The 20,275-nt window shown below is 45.3% G+C and overlaps 1 protein-coding gene across 3 annotated transcripts in view; it reads right to left on the bottom strand.

Moving 5' to 3' along the window:
- The window catches only part of LOC106580333 (oxysterol-binding protein 2), an 89,005-nt gene that overhangs the window by 11,793 nt on the left and 56,937 nt on the right, over nucleotides 1-20,275 (bottom strand). For all 3 annotated transcript variants that reach the window (XM_014161237.2, XM_014161235.2, XM_045703158.1), the window contains 7 exons: nucleotides 16,072-16,325; nucleotides 9,955-10,153; nucleotides 9,264-9,387; nucleotides 8,136-8,199; nucleotides 6,193-6,342; nucleotides 5,759-6,004; nucleotides 5,412-5,532 (listed from right to left, as the gene is read on the bottom strand). In XM_014161237.2, coding sequence (XP_014016712.1) covers nucleotides 5,412-5,532; nucleotides 5,759-6,004; nucleotides 6,193-6,342; nucleotides 8,136-8,199; nucleotides 9,264-9,387; nucleotides 9,955-10,153; nucleotides 16,072-16,325 — 1,158 coding nt within the window. The remainder of the gene's footprint in view (nucleotides 1-5,411; nucleotides 5,533-5,758; nucleotides 6,005-6,192; nucleotides 6,343-8,135; nucleotides 8,200-9,263; nucleotides 9,388-9,954; nucleotides 10,154-16,071; nucleotides 16,326-20,275) is intronic.

The following is a 20,275-nucleotide window of genomic DNA, read 5'->3' on the forward strand; positions in this document are numbered from 1 at the left end:
CTGAGAAGAATACAACCAAGAAATTAAAATCTGGTGCCTGTAGTTTTTTCAAGTCCTTGCCTTTCTAACACACAGTGAGTTAGGGTTCATTTTGCACTTCCTAAGGCTTCCAATAGATGTCAACAGTCTTTAGAAAGTTGTTTGAGGCTTTTGCGGTAAACACAGACCGAACGAGAAGGCTGGGAAGTAGGTGACTCAGAAAATCACATCAGTTCATTGCGCGCATTCACGTGAGAAGGGACCTGTGTTCCAAAACGTTTTTCAAGACATTGCAAACGTCCGGTTGGAATATTATTGAAGTTTGAAGTTAAAATGGCCCTAAAGATTGATGCTATACAACATTTGACATGTTTGAACGAACATAAATATAACTTTTTTTTTTACTTTTCGTCTTGACATTTTCCTCGCGCGTCCTACATTTTCAGTAGCTTACTGAACGCCTAAACAACATGGAGTTATTTGGACATAAATTATGAACTTTATCGAACAAAACAACATTTATTGTGGACCTGGGATTCCTGGAAGTGCCTTCTGATGAAGATTATTAAAGGTAAGTGAATATTTCTAATGCTATTTATGCATTTAGATGACTCCAAAATGGCAAGTATCTGTAATTGCCTGATGTTTTTTTCTGAGCGCAGTACCCAGATTATTGCAAAGTGTGCTTTCCCAGTGAAGTTATTTTGAAATCTGTCAATGCGGTTGCATTCAGGAGATGTTAATCTATAATTCTTTGAATAACAGTTTAATATTTTATCAACGTTTATAATGAATATTTTTGTAAATTGTTGTGCTGATTCACCGGGAGTTTTGGGGGAAATACATTTTCTGAACGTCACGCGCCAATGTAAAATGGGGTTTTTGGATATAAATATGAACTTGATAGACAATACATGCATTTTTTGTTCTAACAATGTCCTAGGAGTGCCATCTGATGAAGATTGTCAAAGGTTAGTGCATAATTTTAGCTGGTTTTCTGCTTTTGGTGACGCTTGTCCTTGCATTGAAAATGGCTGTGTGTAATTTTTTGTCTATGTACTGTCCTAACATAATCTAACTTTATGCTTTCGCCGTAAAGCCTTTTTGAAATCGGACAACGTGGTTGGATTAAGGAGATGTTTATCTATAAAATGGTGTAAAATAGTTGTATGTTTGAGAAATTTGAATTATGACATTTTGTTGTTTTCGAATTTGGCGCTGATTTTTCACTGGCTGTTGAATAGTGTGAACCGTGGCTGGGACGCTAGCGTCCCACTAGCCCAGAGAAGTTTAAGCCATTTTGCCACAACTTTGGAAGTATGCTTGGGGTCATTGTCCATTTGGAAGACCCATTTGCGACCAAGCTTTAACTTCCTGACTGATGTCTTGAGATGTTGCTTCAATATATCCACATCATTTTCAATTCCTCCTGATGCCATCTATTTTGTGAAGTGCACCAGTCCCTCCTGCAGCAAAGCACCCCCACAACATGATGCTGCCACCCCCGGGCTTCATGGTTGGGATGGTGTTCTTCGGCTTGCAAGCGTCCCCCTTTTTCCTCCAAACATAACGATGGTCATTATGGCCAAACAGTTCTGTTTTTGTTTCATCAGACCAGAGAACATTTCTCCAAAAAGTATGATCTTTGTCCCCATGTGGAGTTGCAAAGCATAGTCTAGCTTTTTTTATGGCAGTTTTGGAGCAGTGGCTTCCTCTTTGCTGAGCGGCCTTTCAGGTTATGTCGATATAGGACTCGTTTTACTGTGGATATAGATACTTTTGTACCTGTTTTCTCCAGCATCTTCACAAGGTTCTTTGCTGTTGTTCTGGGATTGATTTGCACTTTTCGCACCGAAGTAAGTTCATCTCTAGGAGACTGAACGCGTCTCCTTCCTGAGCGGTATGACGGCTGCGTGGTCCCATGGTGTTTATACTTGCGTACTATTGTTTGTACAGCTGAATGTGGTACCTTCAGGCATTTGGAAATTGTTTCCAAGGATGAACCAGACTTGTGAAGGTCTACAATTTGTTTTCTGAGGTCTTGGCTGATTTCTTTTGATTTTCCCATGATGTCAAGCAAAGAAGCACTGAGTTTGAAGGTAGGCCTGGAAATACATTCACATGTACACCTCCAATTGACTCAAATTATGTCAATTAGCCTATCAGAAGCTTCTAAAGCCATGACATAATTTTCTGGAATTTTCCAAGCTGTTTAAAGGCACAGTCAACTTACTGTATGTAAACTTCTGACCCACTGGAATTGTGATACAGTGAATTATAAGTGAAATAATCTGTCTGTAAACAATTGTTGGAAAAATTACTTGTGCACAAAGTAGATGTCCTAACCGACTTGCCAAAACTATAGTTTAACAAGAAATGTGTGGAGTGGTTGAAAAACAAGTTTTAATGACTCCAACTTAAGTGTTAGTAAACGTCTGACTTCAACTGTATATACATACAGTGGGGCAAAAAAGTATTTAGTCAGCCACCAATCGTGCAAGTTCTCTCACAGACCTGTAACTTCTTCTTTAAGAGGCTCCTCTGTCCTCCACTCGTTACCTGTATTAATGACACCTGTTTGAACTTGTTATCAGTATAAAAGACACCTGTCCACAACCTCAAACAGTCACACTCCAAACTCCACTATGGCCAAGACGAAAGAGCTGTCAAAGGACACCAGAAACAAAATTGTAGACCTGCACCAGGCTGGGAAGACTGAATCTGCAATAGGTAAGCAGCTTGATTTGAAGAAATCAACTGTGGGAGCAATTATTAGGAAATGGAAGACATACAAGACCACTGATAATCTCCCTCGATCTGGGGCTCCACGCAAGATCTCACCCCGTGGGGTCAAAATCATCACAAGAAGGGTGAGCAAAAATCCCAGAACCACACGGGGGGACCTAGTGAATGACCTGCAGAGAGCTGGGACCAAAGTAACAAAGCCTACCATCAGTAACACACTACGCCGCCAGGGACTCAAATCCTGCAGTGCCAGATGTGTCCCCCTGCTTAACCTGTTAGGGCTAGGGGGCAGTATTGGCACGGCTGGATAAAAAACGTACCCGATTTAATCTGGTTACCACTCCTACCCAGTAACTAGAATATGCATATACTTATTACATATGGATAGAAAACACCCTAAAGTTTCTAAAACTGTTTGAATGGTGTCTGTGAGTATAACAGAACTCATTTGGCAGGCAAAAACCTGACAAGGTTTCAGGCAGGAAGTGGCCTGTCTGACAAGGTGTCGTTCTTCTTGTCTCTGTTTATTGAAGACTGAGGATCTTAGCTGTCCCGTGACACTTCCTACGGCTGCCATAGGGTCTCAGAAGGCGGCAAAAAGCGGAATCGCGGCTTTGCAGGCTCTGGCTGAAAAAAAGTAGCGCGTTTGGGTAGTGGCTGGTTACAGTACTGTGAGACTCAGGCTCGTGCCCGCGTCGACCGAAAGCTTTGTTTACTTTCCTCAGTTTAGCTAAATGGACATTCCCGGTCGGAATATTATTGCTTTTTTACGAGAAAAATGGCATAAAAATGGATTTTAAACAGCGGTTGACATGCTTCGAAGTACGGTAATGGAATATTTAGATTTTCTTTGTCACGAATTGCGCCATGCGCACGACCCTGATTTACCATTTCAGATAGTGTCTGGGACGCACGAACAAAACGCCGCTATTCGGATATAACGATGGATTATTTTGGACCAAACCAACATTTGTTATTGAAGTAGCAGTCCTGGGAGTGCATTCTGACGAAGACAACAAAAGGTAATAAAACTTTTATAATAGTAAATATGATTATGGTGAGTGCTAAACTTGCCGGGTGTCTAAATAGCTAGCCCGTGATGCCTGGGCTATGTACTTAGAATATTGCAAAATGTGCTTTCACCAAAAGCTTTTTAAAAAGGACATATCGAGTGCATAGAGGAGGTCTGTATCTATAATTCTTAAAATAATTGTTATGCTTTTTGTGAACGTTTATCGTGAGTAATTTAGTAAAATGTTAGCGAATTCCTCCGGAAGTTTGCGGGGGGTATGCTAGTTCTGAACGTCACATGCTAATGTAAAAAGCTGGTTTTTGATATAAATATGAACTTGATTGAACAAAACATGCATGTATTGTATAACATAATGTCCTAGGGTTGTCATCTGATGAAGATCATCAAAGGTTAGTACTGCATTTAGCTGTCTTCTGGGTTTTGGTGACATTATATGCTAGCTTGAAAAATGGGTGTCTGATTATTTCTGGCTTGGTACTCTGCTGACATAATCTAATGTTTTGCTTTCGTTGTAAAGCCTTTTTGAAATCGGACAGTGTGGTTAGATTAACGAGAGTCTTGTCTTTAAATAGCTGTAAAATAGTCATATGTTTGAGAAATTGAAGTAATAGGATTTTTAAGGTTTTGAAAATCGCGCCACAGGCTTCAAGTGGCTGTTACGTAGGTGGGACGAATTCGTCCTGCCTAGCCCATAGAGGTTAAGCCAGTACATGTCCAGGCCCGTCTGAAGTTTGCTAGAGAGCATTTGGATGATCCAGAAGAGGATTGGGAGAATGTCATATGGTCAGATGAAACCAAAATATAACTTTTTGGTAAAAACTCAACTTGTTGTGTTTGGAGGACAAAGAATGCTGAGTTGCATCCAAAGAACACCATACCTACTGTGAAGCATGGGGGTGGAAACATCATGCTTTGGGGCTGTTTTTCTGCAAAGGGACCAGGACGACTGATCCGTGTAAAGGAAAGAATGAATGGGGCCATGTATCGTGAGATTTTGAGTGAAAACCTCCTTCCATCAGCAAGGGCATTGAAGATGAACCGTGGCTGGGTCTTTCAGCATGACAATGATCCCAAACACACCGCCCGGGCAACGAAGGAGTGGCTTCGTAAGAAGCATTTCAAGGTCCTGGAGTGGCCTAGCCAGTCTCCAGATCTCAACCCCATAGAAAATCTTTGGAGGGAGTTGAACGTCCGTGTTGCCCAGCGACAGCCCCAAAGCATCACTGCTCTAGAGGAGATCTGCATGGAGGAATGGGCCAAAATACCAGCAACAGTGTGTGAAAACCTTGTGAAGACTTACAGAAAACGTTTGACCTGTGTCATTGCCAACAAAGGGTATATAACAAAGTATTGAGATAAACTTTTGTTATTGACCAAATACTTATTTTCCACCATAATTTGCAAATAAATTCATAAAAAATCCTACAATGTGATTTTCTGGATTTTTTTCTCCTCATTTTGCTTGTCATAGTTGAAGTGTACCTGTGATGAAAATTACAGGCCTCTCTCATCTTTTTAAGTGGGAGAACTTGCACAATTGGTGGCTGACTAAATACTTTTTTGCCCCACTGTATATACACCATCATGAGACATTTATTTTCATATTGTGTTGACAGCGATCAGTACATGGTGAATATGTATTCAGCAAACGCACCCAGAGGCATTATGGAGAGGTATTTGCCACGGAACTTGCTGGATATGGTGATTTGCTGCCAGAGGGTCCAGCCTCGCTGAGAAATCACATGGTGAGCTGCTGCTGGGGGGTGATGGCTCACCTACAGAGTGGGGGTGAGGGGAAAAGCTTATTTACATATTCAATTGAAGATCACTGCTCTGGCTTCTAGTATGTCAACGATTCTAACTGTTGTGTATAATGGCTTGTATCTACAGCAGAGGTACTAAATGGCAGTGCCGTCTGCAAATACATGGAGTATTTTTTGGTGTTTTTGTGTGCGTTTGTCTCAGCGTCATATTGTACTGTATCTCTGTCTCTGTGTGTACCTGCTCACACAGCGAGCGGTAGCCCAAGTCGTCCAGCCGGTCCAGCTCGTAGGTCTCCCCCAGCAGGGGGTTGAAGGGCTTGGCCGTGCGGTGCACGGTGGTGGAGTAGGAGGACACAGAGAAGGCTGCCACCAGACACAGCTGCTCCAGGGAGTTCTCGCAGCACGCCGCCTTGTCCAGCAGCTCATGGTACTCCAGGTCCTCTGTCAGCCGCTGCAGCATGGACAGAGGCTCGTTGAAGTTCACCTGCAGGGGAGGAACAGACAAGACAGAGAGACAGACAGATTTCTATGGTTACAAGAGTTGTCATTGACTTGCACATTTGAGGCAAGTCCCAAATGGCCCACTATTGGGATGCCGCTCTCTCCACCTCTCAAACACTCACACCCATGCTCATTCTGCTACATGGACACAAGCACGCCACACACACTCACAGGCATGGGGATCTTGGAGAGCTCTTTGCCGATGCAGTTCTTCATGATGCTCCACAGGTTGAGGGAGTAGTTGGGCTTGTCTGGGATGCGGCTCCGCCTCTTTCTGAGGGGCTGCAGCTCCTTCCCGGAATCCTTACAGCTAGGAGACACCTGAGAGAGAGAGAGAGAGAGAGAGAGATGAAGAGAGAGAGAGAGAGTGAGAGAGAGGGAGAGAGCGGGAGACAGGGAGAGGGAAAGACAGAGAGAGAGAGACAGAGAGAGAGAGAGAGACAGTGAGAGTGAGAGACAGGGAGGGAGAGAGACAGGGAGGGAGAGAGACAGGGAGGGAGAGAGACAGGGAGGGGGAGAGAGAGAGCGGGAGAGTGAGAGTGAGAGAGAGAGAGTGAGAGAGAGAGATGGGGAAGGAGTGAGAGAGAGGAAGGGAGAGACGGAGGGAGAGAGCGGGAGAGACAGGGAGAGGGAGATGGGTATGGAGAGAGAGAGGGAGAGAGAGAGGGAGAGAGAAAGGGAGAGACAGGGAGGGAGAGAGGGAGAGACAGAGAGAGACAGATGGGGAAGGAGTGAGAGAGAGAGAAAGGGAAAGACAGGGAGGGGGGGAGAGGGAGAGACAGAGAGAAACAGATGGGGAAGGAGTGAGAGAGAGAGAAAGGGAAAGACAGGGAGGAGAGAGAGAGAGAGAGCGGGAGAGCGGGAGAGACAGAGAGAGAGCGGGAGAGACAGAGAGAGAGCGGGAGAGACAGAGAGAGAGCGGGAGAGACAGAGCGAGAGAGCGGGAGAGACAGAGCGAGAGAGCGGGAGAGACAGGGAAGGAGAGAGCGGGAGACAGGGAGGGAGAGACAGGGGGAGAGACATGGGGAAAGACAGGGGGAGAGACAGGGGGAGGGAGGGAGAAACAGGGGGAGGGAGGGAGAAACAGGGAGAGGGAGAAACAGAGGGAGAGACAGGGGGAGGGAGAGACAGGAGGAGGGAGAGACAGGGGGAGTGAGAGACAGGGGGAGGGAGAGACAGGGGAGGGAGAGACAAAGGAGAGACAGGGGGAGGGAGAGACAAAGGAGAGACAGAGGGAGAGACAGAGGGAGAGACAGAGGGAGAGACAGGGGGAGAGACAGGGGGAGAGACAGAGGGGAGAGACAGAGGGAGAGACAGAGGGAGAGACAGAGGGAGAGACAGAGAGAGAGACAGAGGGAGAGAGAGGGAGAGACAGGGGGAGAGACAGAGGGAGAGACAGAGGGAGAGACAGAGGGAGAGACAGAGGGAGAGACAGGGGGAGAGACAGGGGGAGAGACAGGGGGAGAGACAGAGGGAGAGACAGAGGGAGAGACAGAGGGAGAGACAGGGAGAGAGACAGGGAGAGAGACAGGGAGAGATGGGGAAGGAGTAACTGAGACATACGTCTACCTTTAGATTTGTTAACATCATAGAACGCTGTGAAGAGAACTCTAACTTAACTATGGACAGCTGGTCAGGGACACAGTGACTCACCATTTGTAGAGTGACACAGAGAGAAAAGAGAGGGAATAAGAGAGGAGAATGAGAGAGAGGGAACCGGGAGAGCAGATGTCTAACTGGTAATTAAGATCCAGAGAAATGACGGAGAGAAAGAGAGAGCAGCTGTGCATCTCCAGCACTGCAGAGGGAACAGGCCACAGCAAGTACACACACAGAGAACCTGTGAGCGTGTGTGTTCATTTGTGTGGTAAAAGCATGCAAGTGTGTGTGTGTGTGTTTGTGTGTGTAAAAACACATGCCCAAGCTATAGTTTGTGATATGCAAATTTCCTTAACAGGATCTTAGAAAACAGCAACTGGAAACAGGCTAAAAATAACACAAAGAGCTTCACAAAAAGCGACGAGGGTGAAACTACAGTGAGGTGGTGGAAAAGCCTAGTGTGTCGACAGGCATGTGGAATATTACTGAGAGCTGTTTGTAGGAGACACACTCACATTGTCCTGGTTCCAATCATTGGTATGGCCTCCACTCACTCCACACAGGTTACTCTGAGAACACCTGGAAGAGGAACATCATCTTAACAACAACACACACACACACACACACACACACACACACACACACACACACACACACACACACACACACACACACACACACACACACACACACGTGCACGCACGCTTGCACAAAAACACACCCACACACTGAAGACACGTAACATAACCAAAACAGACGGAAGAAGACAGGCACACAGACTCAGATGGACGGCTCTAGTCAGCAGTGATCGGTCTCTGAGCTGTTCTGTTAGCGGTGGATAGATGTGTCTGCGCTGGAGAGGAGCAGAGTATGTATCTGGAAAATGGAAACACTATTTTCTTCACAGGGAAAGAGTCCTGCGAGACAGAAGGTGTTGAAGTAAAATAACGCAGAAACACGACAGCAAAAAAATGTACTAATTCAAATGCAACAACAAAGTTCTAAAACTGAGCCACATATTTTGGAGGTGAAAGAATGAAGAAAACAGAAGTGGCTGGTTATATCCCTGGTAGAGGTGCAGTAAGAGGCAGGAGCTATCTTTTATCATAGAGAGGACAACATCTTGAGCTGTTAATGGTGCCAGAGCCATTACAGGACAGATAGACACTCATTAAAAACAGACCGAGGAAGCTCGCAGTCGCAGACAGACTACACTGCCACCGTACAAGCAAGTAAGTGTGTGTTTTTGTGTGTGTGCTGTTTACGTGCATGTGTGTGAGTGAGTGAGTGAGTGTGAGAGAGAGATTATGAGCACAGAGGGGAGAACGTTATTACGTTTTAGAGCTGGTGGTTTATTGCGCCGCTGATGGAGGGAATGAGTCTTACACAGGCAATATGAGGTGTACTATATGGCTCTGGGCTTGACAGACGCTCTGGTGCAAACACTACAGAAGCCATCAACACAGCACAATCAAGTCATCACATCTTTGTATTTATCACATAGTCTATTCACACTGAATCAGTCCAAAGATAAACTAATACCAAACTAAACATCCATGATCCATTTAGGTGGATGTGAAGAGCAGAGGGTGGCCAGGCAGGGACGTTGCCGTACAGGCCACGGGCGAGACTGACTGACTGACCTGTGCTGGGTGTTCTCAGTGGCGGTTACTGTGATAAAGGCAGGGGAGTCCTCCATGGCGTCAAAGTATTCCGTATCCTCATCTTCATCACTCGCCTCCCCTTTCTGAGGCCTCTCACTCCCTCCTGAGGGAGAGAACACACAAACAAGCATGCACAAACACACACAGTAAGGTATTGTGTGTAACACACCCCCTGCTCTATATTGGTGCGGGAGTAATCGCATGATTTGTGGAGGGGAAGGTACAGTAGGTTACAGTAGCTAATCAACAAACCAAGGAGATTAATTATGGATAATTGGCTTTAATAGGTAATGTCCCTGCAGGCTAACGAAGTACTGAACTCAATTCCTGACGAGATGGGAGGGCAAACTCCAACACAACTTCAGACGGACAAATAATACTTCTATATCCATCCATTTGTGCGTGATACACAGCTACTCTGATACACTAGAATGGCTATCACGATGGAGAGGTGATTACGCCCAGTTCAATACTATTAGTAACATGCTACTTCACTACTCATAAGAAATGTATCTTCTATTCTATTCCAGTCTAATCCTTAATTACATAGACAATCTAATTCAAAACCATCTGATATAGCTTGCATGTCCTATTTCCACAAATTCACAGAGGCCTGTTAGTCTAAAGCCCTAAGGACCATGGACTAGGAGGCCTGGCTAAGGGGCCTTACCCTTCTTGGTGGTGGGGGAGCTGGGTGTGTTGACGGAGAGTGTGGGGGCCTCTCTCCAGGCTCTCTCCAGACTGTTGTGTTGCTTGGCTAGCTGCTCTATGGTCTCCTCCAGGTGGATACGCTGCTCTCTCTCATACTGCAGCGCCCGCTGCCATCTCCTGCTGTGGGTCTCCGCTAGGTCCAGGAAGTCGCGGCACGCCTATAATTACAAAACACAACATACAAACGCATGACGTCAGACATGATAAGAAGGACGAGAGACATGTCAATATGCACACGGATATTTCTTAGTGTAGTCCTTGTGAATTTGTAGATGTTAAAGAAAGGCTCCTAGGCCTTTCTTGATTGGTTGAAGGAAATCAGTTTTCCAACCAAGTTGATCGTTGTGTTATCATTCTAATCAAGGTTACCGTAAATATTTAGACCACTGTTGATTAGCACCATTATCAACATCTTGACCATTAGATATATTGGCATGCCTTGTAGCTCCCTCCAGTAACCACGAGCCCAACCGTTCCTTGATTTTAACTGGCGGCTTTATTCTGTAGTTTTAGACAGAATTATCACCTTCCGTGAGAACTATAAAGTCAATGAAAATACAGTTCAGCACACTCTTACAACCTTCTTGTCTTACGAGTGACTTATTAGCTTGGTATAACTCTGAAGTGCTTACATACATAAACAGTTTAGCCGGAGCGATAACAGTATCAGATTAAACACATGAATAAAGGAAAAATACCTCATTGGCTGCTTATTACAGAAGGGAGGAAACCAAAAACTTCACACTTATTATTCCTGGAATGAATTCACGCTTCATCCTTAAATATTATAATGTTACCATCCTAACATACACACTTCAACCTTTACGAACTACACCCGAAGACATGAAAACTTAGCTAACACAGCGCGGGATTGCCTTCTCTCCAAAGGTGTGTTGCTACGATAATAATCCCTGTTACAATAGTTCTTAGCCACGTAGTTCCGCTTGTCTTATCATTTTCCACGCATAGCGAACACGTAAACAATTCAAACAAAAAAAACTATGACATAGACTTACAGGTTAATTGTCAGTTACATGCCTCTCTCATGCTGTATGCATATTAAGTCAAAAAAGGCATTCTGAGTTACGACTGCATTCTTGGCAAAACGGAGAGGTTACTCTAGATCAAACACACAAGTAGTCTGTCAGCGTTCGCCTCCCTCTACATCGTGTGTCAGACCATGGAATGTGTTGGGAGGTCATTGACCTGAAACCACAGGAAATGGAACACACATTGTGATAAGCAGACTGTGGGGCAGAAACACACATCAGCAAAAACATCAGTCCTGCAGGCTACCACTGCTTCCCCAATTAAGTATCAGAGTGAATGGTCAAACAACTAGCCTAAACAGTATAACATGACAAACCTGTCTATATCCATCCATGGACTTCCTAGTCCGGAGATCTAACCACGGAGTGCTCTGATCCTGTGAGCACATTGTTATGCAGTCTGTGCAGCATCCTGTTCAACATCCAGCCATTAAAAACCGATTTGGTCCCGGTGCGACAGGATAGCTGAAACCACTTGGCCATGGCTCTGGCTGTGGTGTGTCGCTGAGGGCCATGTGTGTCACGGAGCACAGATAATGTGTCCTCTCAGATAGGACATATCGCCCTCAGACAGACAGAACAGGGACATGGCAGGGTCCTATTATCCCCCACACTAAGCCAGTAGCTCAAAATAATTGGATATTTCAATATTGAAGATCTTTGTTGAAACACACACTAACCATGTACATTAGGATCTTAATTTGACCCGTTTCTCACAGCAGGAGAAGAATCCTGCAGCAACATAGTTTAACTAATTGACATGTTGTGATTTTAGTCTTCTCACAGTACAGGCCATCACATTAATAAATCAGAGAGCTGCACGCTAGCCAAACTGACAATTACTGATGACCTGAAACCAAGACCAAAAGTCTAAACTAACATCCCAAAGTGTTTCAGTAATTTCACAATTCACACCAAATCAAATGAACAGCAGTGTTATTGTAGCTAAATCACAGCCTTACTCACAGATAATATATATATCCTCTTACCTTCAGAAGTCAAATAGTAAGTGTTCCGATTGCAGAGGTTTGACTTCTCACACTGAAAGTGCATCATGTGACAGAGCTACTCACTTCCTTCTGCTCCTCAGGCACATATAGAATTAAATATCAACTTAAATCCAACTTTGGTTCCACTTTTTTTCTGCTGAATCCATCCTTTCAACTCAGACTGCTGCTCGTGACTTCCGGTGGGGGAAATATCATCATGTCTGAACTCAGTGGATATCACATAATGGATATCACATAATGGATATCACATAATGGATATCACATAATGATTCAACATGCAAATCAAGCAGATTTAACAGCTGTTGGAGTTGAAATAAATGTTCTGGTTCAGTTTACATGGTTTGGCAAGTGTGACATTTACATCAAGGTTTCATATGGCTTGAGTCCATTAAATGGAAAGGGGCTACCCACTCCAGTCAGGGTGAGATCCGCATCCCTCCAGTCAGGGTGAGATCCGCATCCCTCCAGTCAGGGTGAGATCCGCATCCCTCCAGTCAGGGTGAGATCCGCATCCCTCCAGTCAGGGTGAGATCCGCATCCCTCCAGTCAGGGTGAGATCCGCATCCCTCCAGTCAGGGTGAGATCCGCATCCCTCCAGTCAGGGTGAGATCCGCATCCCTCCAGTCAGGGTGAGATCCGCATCCCTCCAGTCAGGGTGAGATCATAATCCCTCCAGTCAGGGTCAGATCCGCATCCCTCCAGTCAGGGTCAGATCCCCGCCCCTCCAGTCAGAGTCAGATCCCCGCCCCTCCAATCAGGGTCAGATCCCCGCCCCTCCAATCAGGGTCAGATCCCCGCCCCTCCAATCAGGGTCAGATCCCCGCCCCTCCAATCAGGGTCAGATCCCCGCCCCTCCAATCAGGGTCAGATCCCCGCCCCTCCAATCAGGGTCAGATCCCCGCCCCCCTCCTACCACCAGTTGGTGTAAAATGAGTTCAAGAGCAGTGGTTGTGGTGACATATCAAATACATCACAAACCTACTGTAGCTATCAGCACATAGCCTACTTATCTACTCCCCCTTTCCTCTGCTTACACAAAACCATTCAAAAAACTACTACGGGGAAATTTCAGAAGTAGCACTTTTCCACCCCCTCCCTCATCAGCCTCCCTCATCAGCCTCCCTCATCAGCCTCCCTCATCAGCCTCCCTCATCAGCCTCCCTCATCAGCGCCTCCAGTTTAACCAGCTCTAGCAGTGGTTTAATGAGATAGGAAATCCAACAGGGTATGTTTTATTGCCTGTCCAGTAACTTTCAGTTCCCACTCCAATTAATCAACACAGAAATGAACTGCATGCAGAAACAAAAGGCCTTCAGAGGGAAGACAGCTACATCTATGATAAAAGTGGAGACTTCTCCACACAGACATAGAACTCTCTAAATGGGGCTGAACTTTTTACAAAGCTTCAGCTGAGCAAACACAACCCATCATTTCCTCACAGTATCAGTTCAGGCCATGTTTAAAAAGATCAAGTACATGTGCCCTGGGTACACTATCCCACCTGCTTGTGACCCATGTTATGGGAACATTCCCCATGTGTCAGAAACACATTACCACAGAAATAACAGTCTCTGTCCCAGACAAAACAAAGCTATCTATTGTCAAACATACAAAAAAAAACATAACACATCAAAGCCAAGCAGCATAGTAGAAGAGAGGCACACAAACCTTGTCTGATTGTGTGTGTAGCGTCTGGCCCCTGTAAGAGCATGTCTTGTTTTGTGGAGGCAGAGGGGGCTCTGGCGTTCCTCTCTGGGCTCACATCCCTGGGCTGGGAGGGTCTAGGGAGGTTTGGGGAGGGGGCAAGACTATTCCTGTCCCCCCCCCCCAGCCCAGATCCGGTATCACTCCTACAGCACTGACCACTCCTTTCCTCTGCCCTCTAGTCCACTATAATACCACATGGCCTATGGAAATGACTCTCTGTGGTCATGGTAACCATAGCAATAGAGGAGCTACTGTAGTTCCGATGCTAACAACCCCACCGCGCATATCTAACATACTGTAACTGGATGGGTGGCATGATACGTCACTGCTAGAAAGAGGTAACGTCTAAGAAGAGCTTCCCTTTGTCGTCACATTTGCAAGAGCATTTGAGAATCTAAAGCACATCACTACAGTAATTACGCAAATCAAAATCCAATCAAAATCCGCTGACCTGTGTCATTCCTGTCACATCTACTGAATCATGCCATAGCACTGAGAATGATGGTCACTCTACACAGTACCCTATGCCATGTAAAAGGCTTCTTACACATAGTGCATTCAGAAAGTATTCCGACTGGATTAAATGGATTAAAGTGTTCCCCCCCTTCTTCAATCTACACACAATACCCCATAATGACAAAGAAAAAACAGCTTTACATTTTTTGTAAAATTAAATAAAAAATTAAAAACTGAAATATGACATTTACATAAGTATTCAGACCCTTTACTCAGAACTTTGTTGAAGCACCTTTGGCCCCGATTACAGCCTCAAATCTTCTAGGTATGATGCTACAAGCTTGGCACACCTGCATTTGGGGAGTTTCTAAAATTCTTCTCTGCAGATCCTCTCAAGCGCTGTCAAGTTGGATGGGGAGTGTCGCTGCACAGCTATTTTCAGGTCTCTCCAGAGATGTTCGATTGGGTTCAAGTCCGGGCTCTGACTGGGCCACTCAAGGCCATTCAGAGACTTGTTCCGAAGCCACTACTGAGTTGTCTTGGCTGTGTGCTTAGGGTCATTGTCCTGTTGAAAGGTGAACCTTCACCCCAGTCTGAGGTCCTGAGCGCTCTGGAACAGGTGTTTATCAAGGATCTCTCCGTACTTTGCTCTGTTCATCTTTCCCTTGATCCTGACTAGTCTCCCAGTCCCTGCCGCTGAAAAACATCCCCACAGCATGATACTGCCACCACCATGCTTCACCGTAGGGATAATGCCAGGTTTCCTCCAGACGTGACACTTGGCATTCAGGCCAAAGAGTTTAACCCTGGTTTCATCAGATCAGAGAATCTTGTTTCTCATGGTCTGAGTCCTTTAGGTGCCTCTTGGCAAATTCCAAGCTGGCTGTCATATGCGTTTTACTGAGGAGTGGCTTCCGTCTGGCCACTCTACCATAAAGGCCTGATTGGTGGAATGCTGTAGTGATGTTTGTCCTTCTGGAAGGTTCTCCCATCTCCACAGAGGAACTCTGGAGCTCTGTCAGAGTGACCATCGGGTTCTTGGTCACCTCCCTGACCAAGGCCCTTCTCCCCCGATTGCTCAGTTTGGCCAGGCGGCCAGCTCTTGGTGGTTCCAAACTTCTCCCATTTAAGAATGATGGAGGCCACTGTGTTCTTGGGGACCTTCAATGCTGCAGAAATGTTTTGGTACCCTTCCCCAGATCTGTGTCTCGACACAAACCTCTCTCGGAGCTCTACGGACAATTCCTTCGACCTCATGGCTTGGTTTTTGCTCTGTCAACTGTGGGACCTTATATCTACAGGTATGTGCCTTTCCAAATCAAGTCCAATCAATTGAATTTACCACAGGTGAACTCCAATCAAGTTGTAGAAACAGCTCAAGAATGATCAATGGAAACAGGAGGCACCTGAGCTTAATTTTGAGTCTCATAGAAAAGGGTCTGAATACTTATGTAAATAATGTATCTGTTTTTTATTTTTTATAAATTTGGACCATTTTTTTAAATCCTGTTTTCGTTTTGTCATTAAAGGATAGTGTGTAGATTGATGAGAAAAATAGTAATTTAATCACTTTTAGAATATGGCTGTAACGTAACAACATTTAGAAAACTTCAAGGGGTGTGAATACTTTCCGAACCCACTGTATATCTAACATACAGCCAACCCAACTGCCTATGGACGGTTGTGGAAAGAATCTGCCTGGTGTGTAGTCTCAGTAGATCGCCGCTGGACATAGACCAACTTCTATATTTCAATAGGGACCTGAGTTGGGGAAAAAAACAACCTAACGTATCATCCGTAGTTAGCTAGCTTTATTTGGATAGATGTGTAGAAGCCTTAAGTCTCACTACTCACATTGATCATAGCATTCGAGGTGATGCGGAAGAGGGTGGCTCGTTCATTGACGCCCTTGATCTTCTCTCCTCCCTCCACGGGGACTCTCAGCGCCTCAAGTTCACTCAGAGAGCGCTGCAGGGCCGCCCCATGCTTGGCGATTAGGTCGTTACACGTGCTGAGGTCATCAAGCTTGCTGATCAGGGTCTTCAGAGTGCCCTGGATCCCCTCACTGCGGTCCGACTGGGTCGTGGGCTCCTCGTCCCCTGAGTCATCTGCAGAGGAAAGATCAGAGTTCAGATAAGAGGAGACTTTAAATAAAGGAGGGAAATCAAGGATGCATGGTCCTCACCACAGACATGGAAAACTAAATCAAACATTAGAAAGACATTAGCACTTCTTAATGCTATTTGGAGTACATTCCCCTAAAATGTAAACTCCATATTCTAAAGCCCAATACCAGTGGCTGCATGAACTCATGCATCCATCTACCTTTATTGATTGCTCTCTAAGAAATGAGTTGGTTTCCCAAGTTAGAGCAATCGATAATCTCACCATTCAATGACCCACTCACGAGACATATAAAATGGAGGACACTGCAGTAGGCTCACAAGCAGCAGAGTCAGTGTTAAATTCATACAGAGAGGCAGCCAACAGATGACCCTCAATATATTATTGGAGGTCCTAATGAGCCAAATCTATGGTCAGCGGATTGCTTTGCTTCATTACAGATTCATCCCATTCCAAGAGATACACACATGCACAAGTTTGCATCTAAAATACACAGGGTCATTTATGACTTAGCTATGAAGAAATTCAGAGACACTATGAAAAAATACATTAAATAGTCATTACTGCCACTGATAAAATGTGTGCTGGGGCTGGATTTTACAGCTGGTTTTCACTTACTAACACACACACACACACACACACACACACACACACACACACACACACACACACACACACACACACACACACACACACACACACACACACACACACACACACACACACACACACACACACACACACACACACACCTCTCTCTTAATGGCCCCTTTCCAGAGACAGACACTGGTGAAACCCTCGGAAGCAGAACAAATGTATTTAAGCCGAGTCAGGCCATTTACATGAGGCAGTCTTCCATTCCCTCAGTGGGCCCCTGCTCTGCTGCAGTGGTGACTGCAGGGCAGTGTGTCCGCAGTGGAAGGTTACTCGGGACCACTCTGAACATACAGTATGAGAACAGTGTGTCCGCAGTGGAAGGTTACTCGGGACCACTCTGAACATACAGTATGAGAACAGTGTGTCCGCAGTGGAAGGTTACTCGGGACCACTCTGAACATACAGTATGAGAACAGTGTGTCCGCAGTGGAAGGTTACTCGGGACCACTCTGAACATACAGTATGAGAACAGTGTGTCCGCAGTGGAAGGTTACTCGGGACCACTCTGAACATACAGTATGAGAACAGTGTGTCCGCAGTGGAAGGTTACTCGGGACCACTCTGAACATACAGTATGAGAACAGTGTGTCCGCAGTGGAAGGTTACTCGGGACCACTCTGAACATACAGTATGAGAACAGTGTGTCCGCAGTGGAAGGTTACTCGGGACCACTCTGAACATACAGTATGAGAACAGTGTGTCGGCATCTGTCCAAACATTACATAGACTCTTACTGGGAACAGAAATCCCCCCCAGGTCAGGCACAGAACCAGAAATAGCCCACATCCAGGCATTATGGCACATCCACTGAGATCTGAGGGATTTCACATTGCAATGACCCTGGTGATGGTCATATAAACATCAACGGTCAGTTTAGTAAAGAGACCTCCCACACAACATACTGTGTGACTTGATCAGAGACAGGTGTGTTAGTCTGTTAGAGAGCAACCACATCTTGACCATGCGTTTCCACAAACAAAAACCCTTTAAATGTCAAGGCAGATCATATGATTTACTGAGGCAAATCAGGAAAAATCTGACATTTGTTCTATAGTCCAGAAGTGGCATGGATCAAACTGATTCTCCACCATTTTCTCAACCCAAGATGCACAAAGTGACAGTGTCTTTGTTGTATAATGCCAGTGGATCTTACTTTTATGGAAATTGGTTTGAAGATGATACACACTACTATAAGGGTAACATAACGCACCGGTAACACGTATGAGTGCATGGTACGGTGGCAGTGGGTGCATGCGCATTTGTGTGTTTGAGTTACAAGCTATACACAGAGTGTACAAAACATTAAGAACACCTGCTCTTTCCATGACATAGACTGACCAGGTGAATCCAGGTGAAAGCTATGATCCCTTATTGATGTCACTTGTTAAATCCACTTCAAATCAGAGTCAAGGGTAGAACACAGGTTAAAGAAGGATTTTTAAGCCTTTAGACAATTGAGACATGGATTGTGTATGCCTGTCATTCAGAAGGTGAATGGGCAACACAAAATATTTAAGTGCCTTTGAACGGGATAAGATAGTAGATGCCAAGCAAACCGGTTTGAGTCAAGAACTGCAAAGATGCTGGGTTTTTGAAGCTCAACAGTTTTCCGTGTGCATCAAGAATGGTCCATCACCCAAAGGACATCGAGACAACTTGACACAAGTGTGGGAAGCATTGCAGTCAACATGGGCCAGCATTCCTGTGGGACGCTTTCGACACCTTGTAGGGTACACGCCCGACAAAGTTAGGCTGTTCTGAGGCAAAAAGGGGGCAAAGGGGTGTAATTCAATATTAGGAAGGTGTTCTTATGTTTTGTATACTCGGTGTATATAGGAAGTAAAATGAATCTTTTCACGAGTGCAACAGCAGACATGACTTATTGTAGTGAGTTAAATAAAGGAGGTGATGTATCATCGCTCTCAAGACGAGTGTTGGAGGCTGGAGCCTATGAAACCGGCCTCTACTGCTCTGGCAGGTTATTGAGTAGATGGGAGGGGCTTTCACAGTTTTGAAAGGAATGTAGCTTCTCTTAAGATGAGGAGTGGGACGTTATTGATTTAGCCTAGAATCCATCTAGAAGGATCAGGAAACCCACCATCACCCCAGGTTAGAGGACGACATGGAGAATCATTTTCTCAAACTCTCTCTGAAGAATGACAGTTCAATTCAGATCATTTTCACAGCCTTTCAGCTCTTCTTCGACCACCTTCATCCTCTTCACTTTCCATCTACTCTCGCATAGCTCTGTCGTATTCTTTCTTTCCATCTCACTCTCCCTTCTTTAGACTATTCCTGCATATACATCTATTCTCTGTCTGCCAGTCCTCTTCTGTTATTCCTCTCCTCCTCCTCCTCCTCTTCATCTGTTATATCAGGGAGTAATCCTGCACAGCCTAGGGTGGTGATTAGAATGTTCCAAGCATGTCACTTGAATGTGAAAGTGTCAGTTTAACAGCTAGCAAAGGAAGCTGTCATAGAGGCCATTCTACTTCCACATTCCCACTAGCAACACGTCAGCTCTCTCTCTGACCTCACAGAGGAAGTGACTAACACTACTGAGAAACACATTTACAACATGTAGGCCTACATCAGTGACGCCAAAAACCATCACATGCTGCACACACTACTGACAACAAAGCCTGAAAGGCACTACTACCCGTTTCCACTTCTACACAGGCATAGCCGAGTCATAAAGACAGCAGCACCAGGAGCAGTGAGAACCAGGCAGTGGAGTGTATTAAAGTGACTCGTTCCCAGTCCCAGGCTAGCGGGCTGGATGTCTGCGGACAGTCTAGAGCCTTGGCAATTACTCCACAATCTGACCTGGCAGAATGACATGCTACCAACAGACAGTTGCTCATCAAATAACAACAAGAAATGGCAACCACATCAACAGGCATTCATGATAAACCAAGACCAAATACGATACAGAGAGCCAGGGACAAGTCACACAATCGATTACAAACATAACTCATCTCCTAACTGTTTGGTAGTGCTAAAGAGACTGAACAATGACAACACAAGATGTCTCTCTTCGTGCTAATCAAATGTCCTCCAGTAATCCATAAAGAGGGGGAAACCAACCCTCCTACTTGAAAGGGGAGACGTCCTGGAAGAGGGAGGAGAGAAGAGAGGAGGGAGAGAGGTAAAACACCACAAGAAAGGGAAGACGAGGGCACTCACCATGTTTGCACCCTTGGGCCTCCATCGTCACCCAGTGGGTTGTGACCAGTAAGCAAGCACAACCAGCATAGACAGCCAGAGACTGACTGCT

Source organism: Salmo salar, chromosome ssa20 (genome assembly GCF_905237065.1).
Source record: "Salmo salar chromosome ssa20, Ssal_v3.1, whole genome shotgun sequence".
Lineage (NCBI taxonomy): Eukaryota > Metazoa > Chordata > Actinopteri > Salmoniformes > Salmonidae > Salmo > Salmo salar.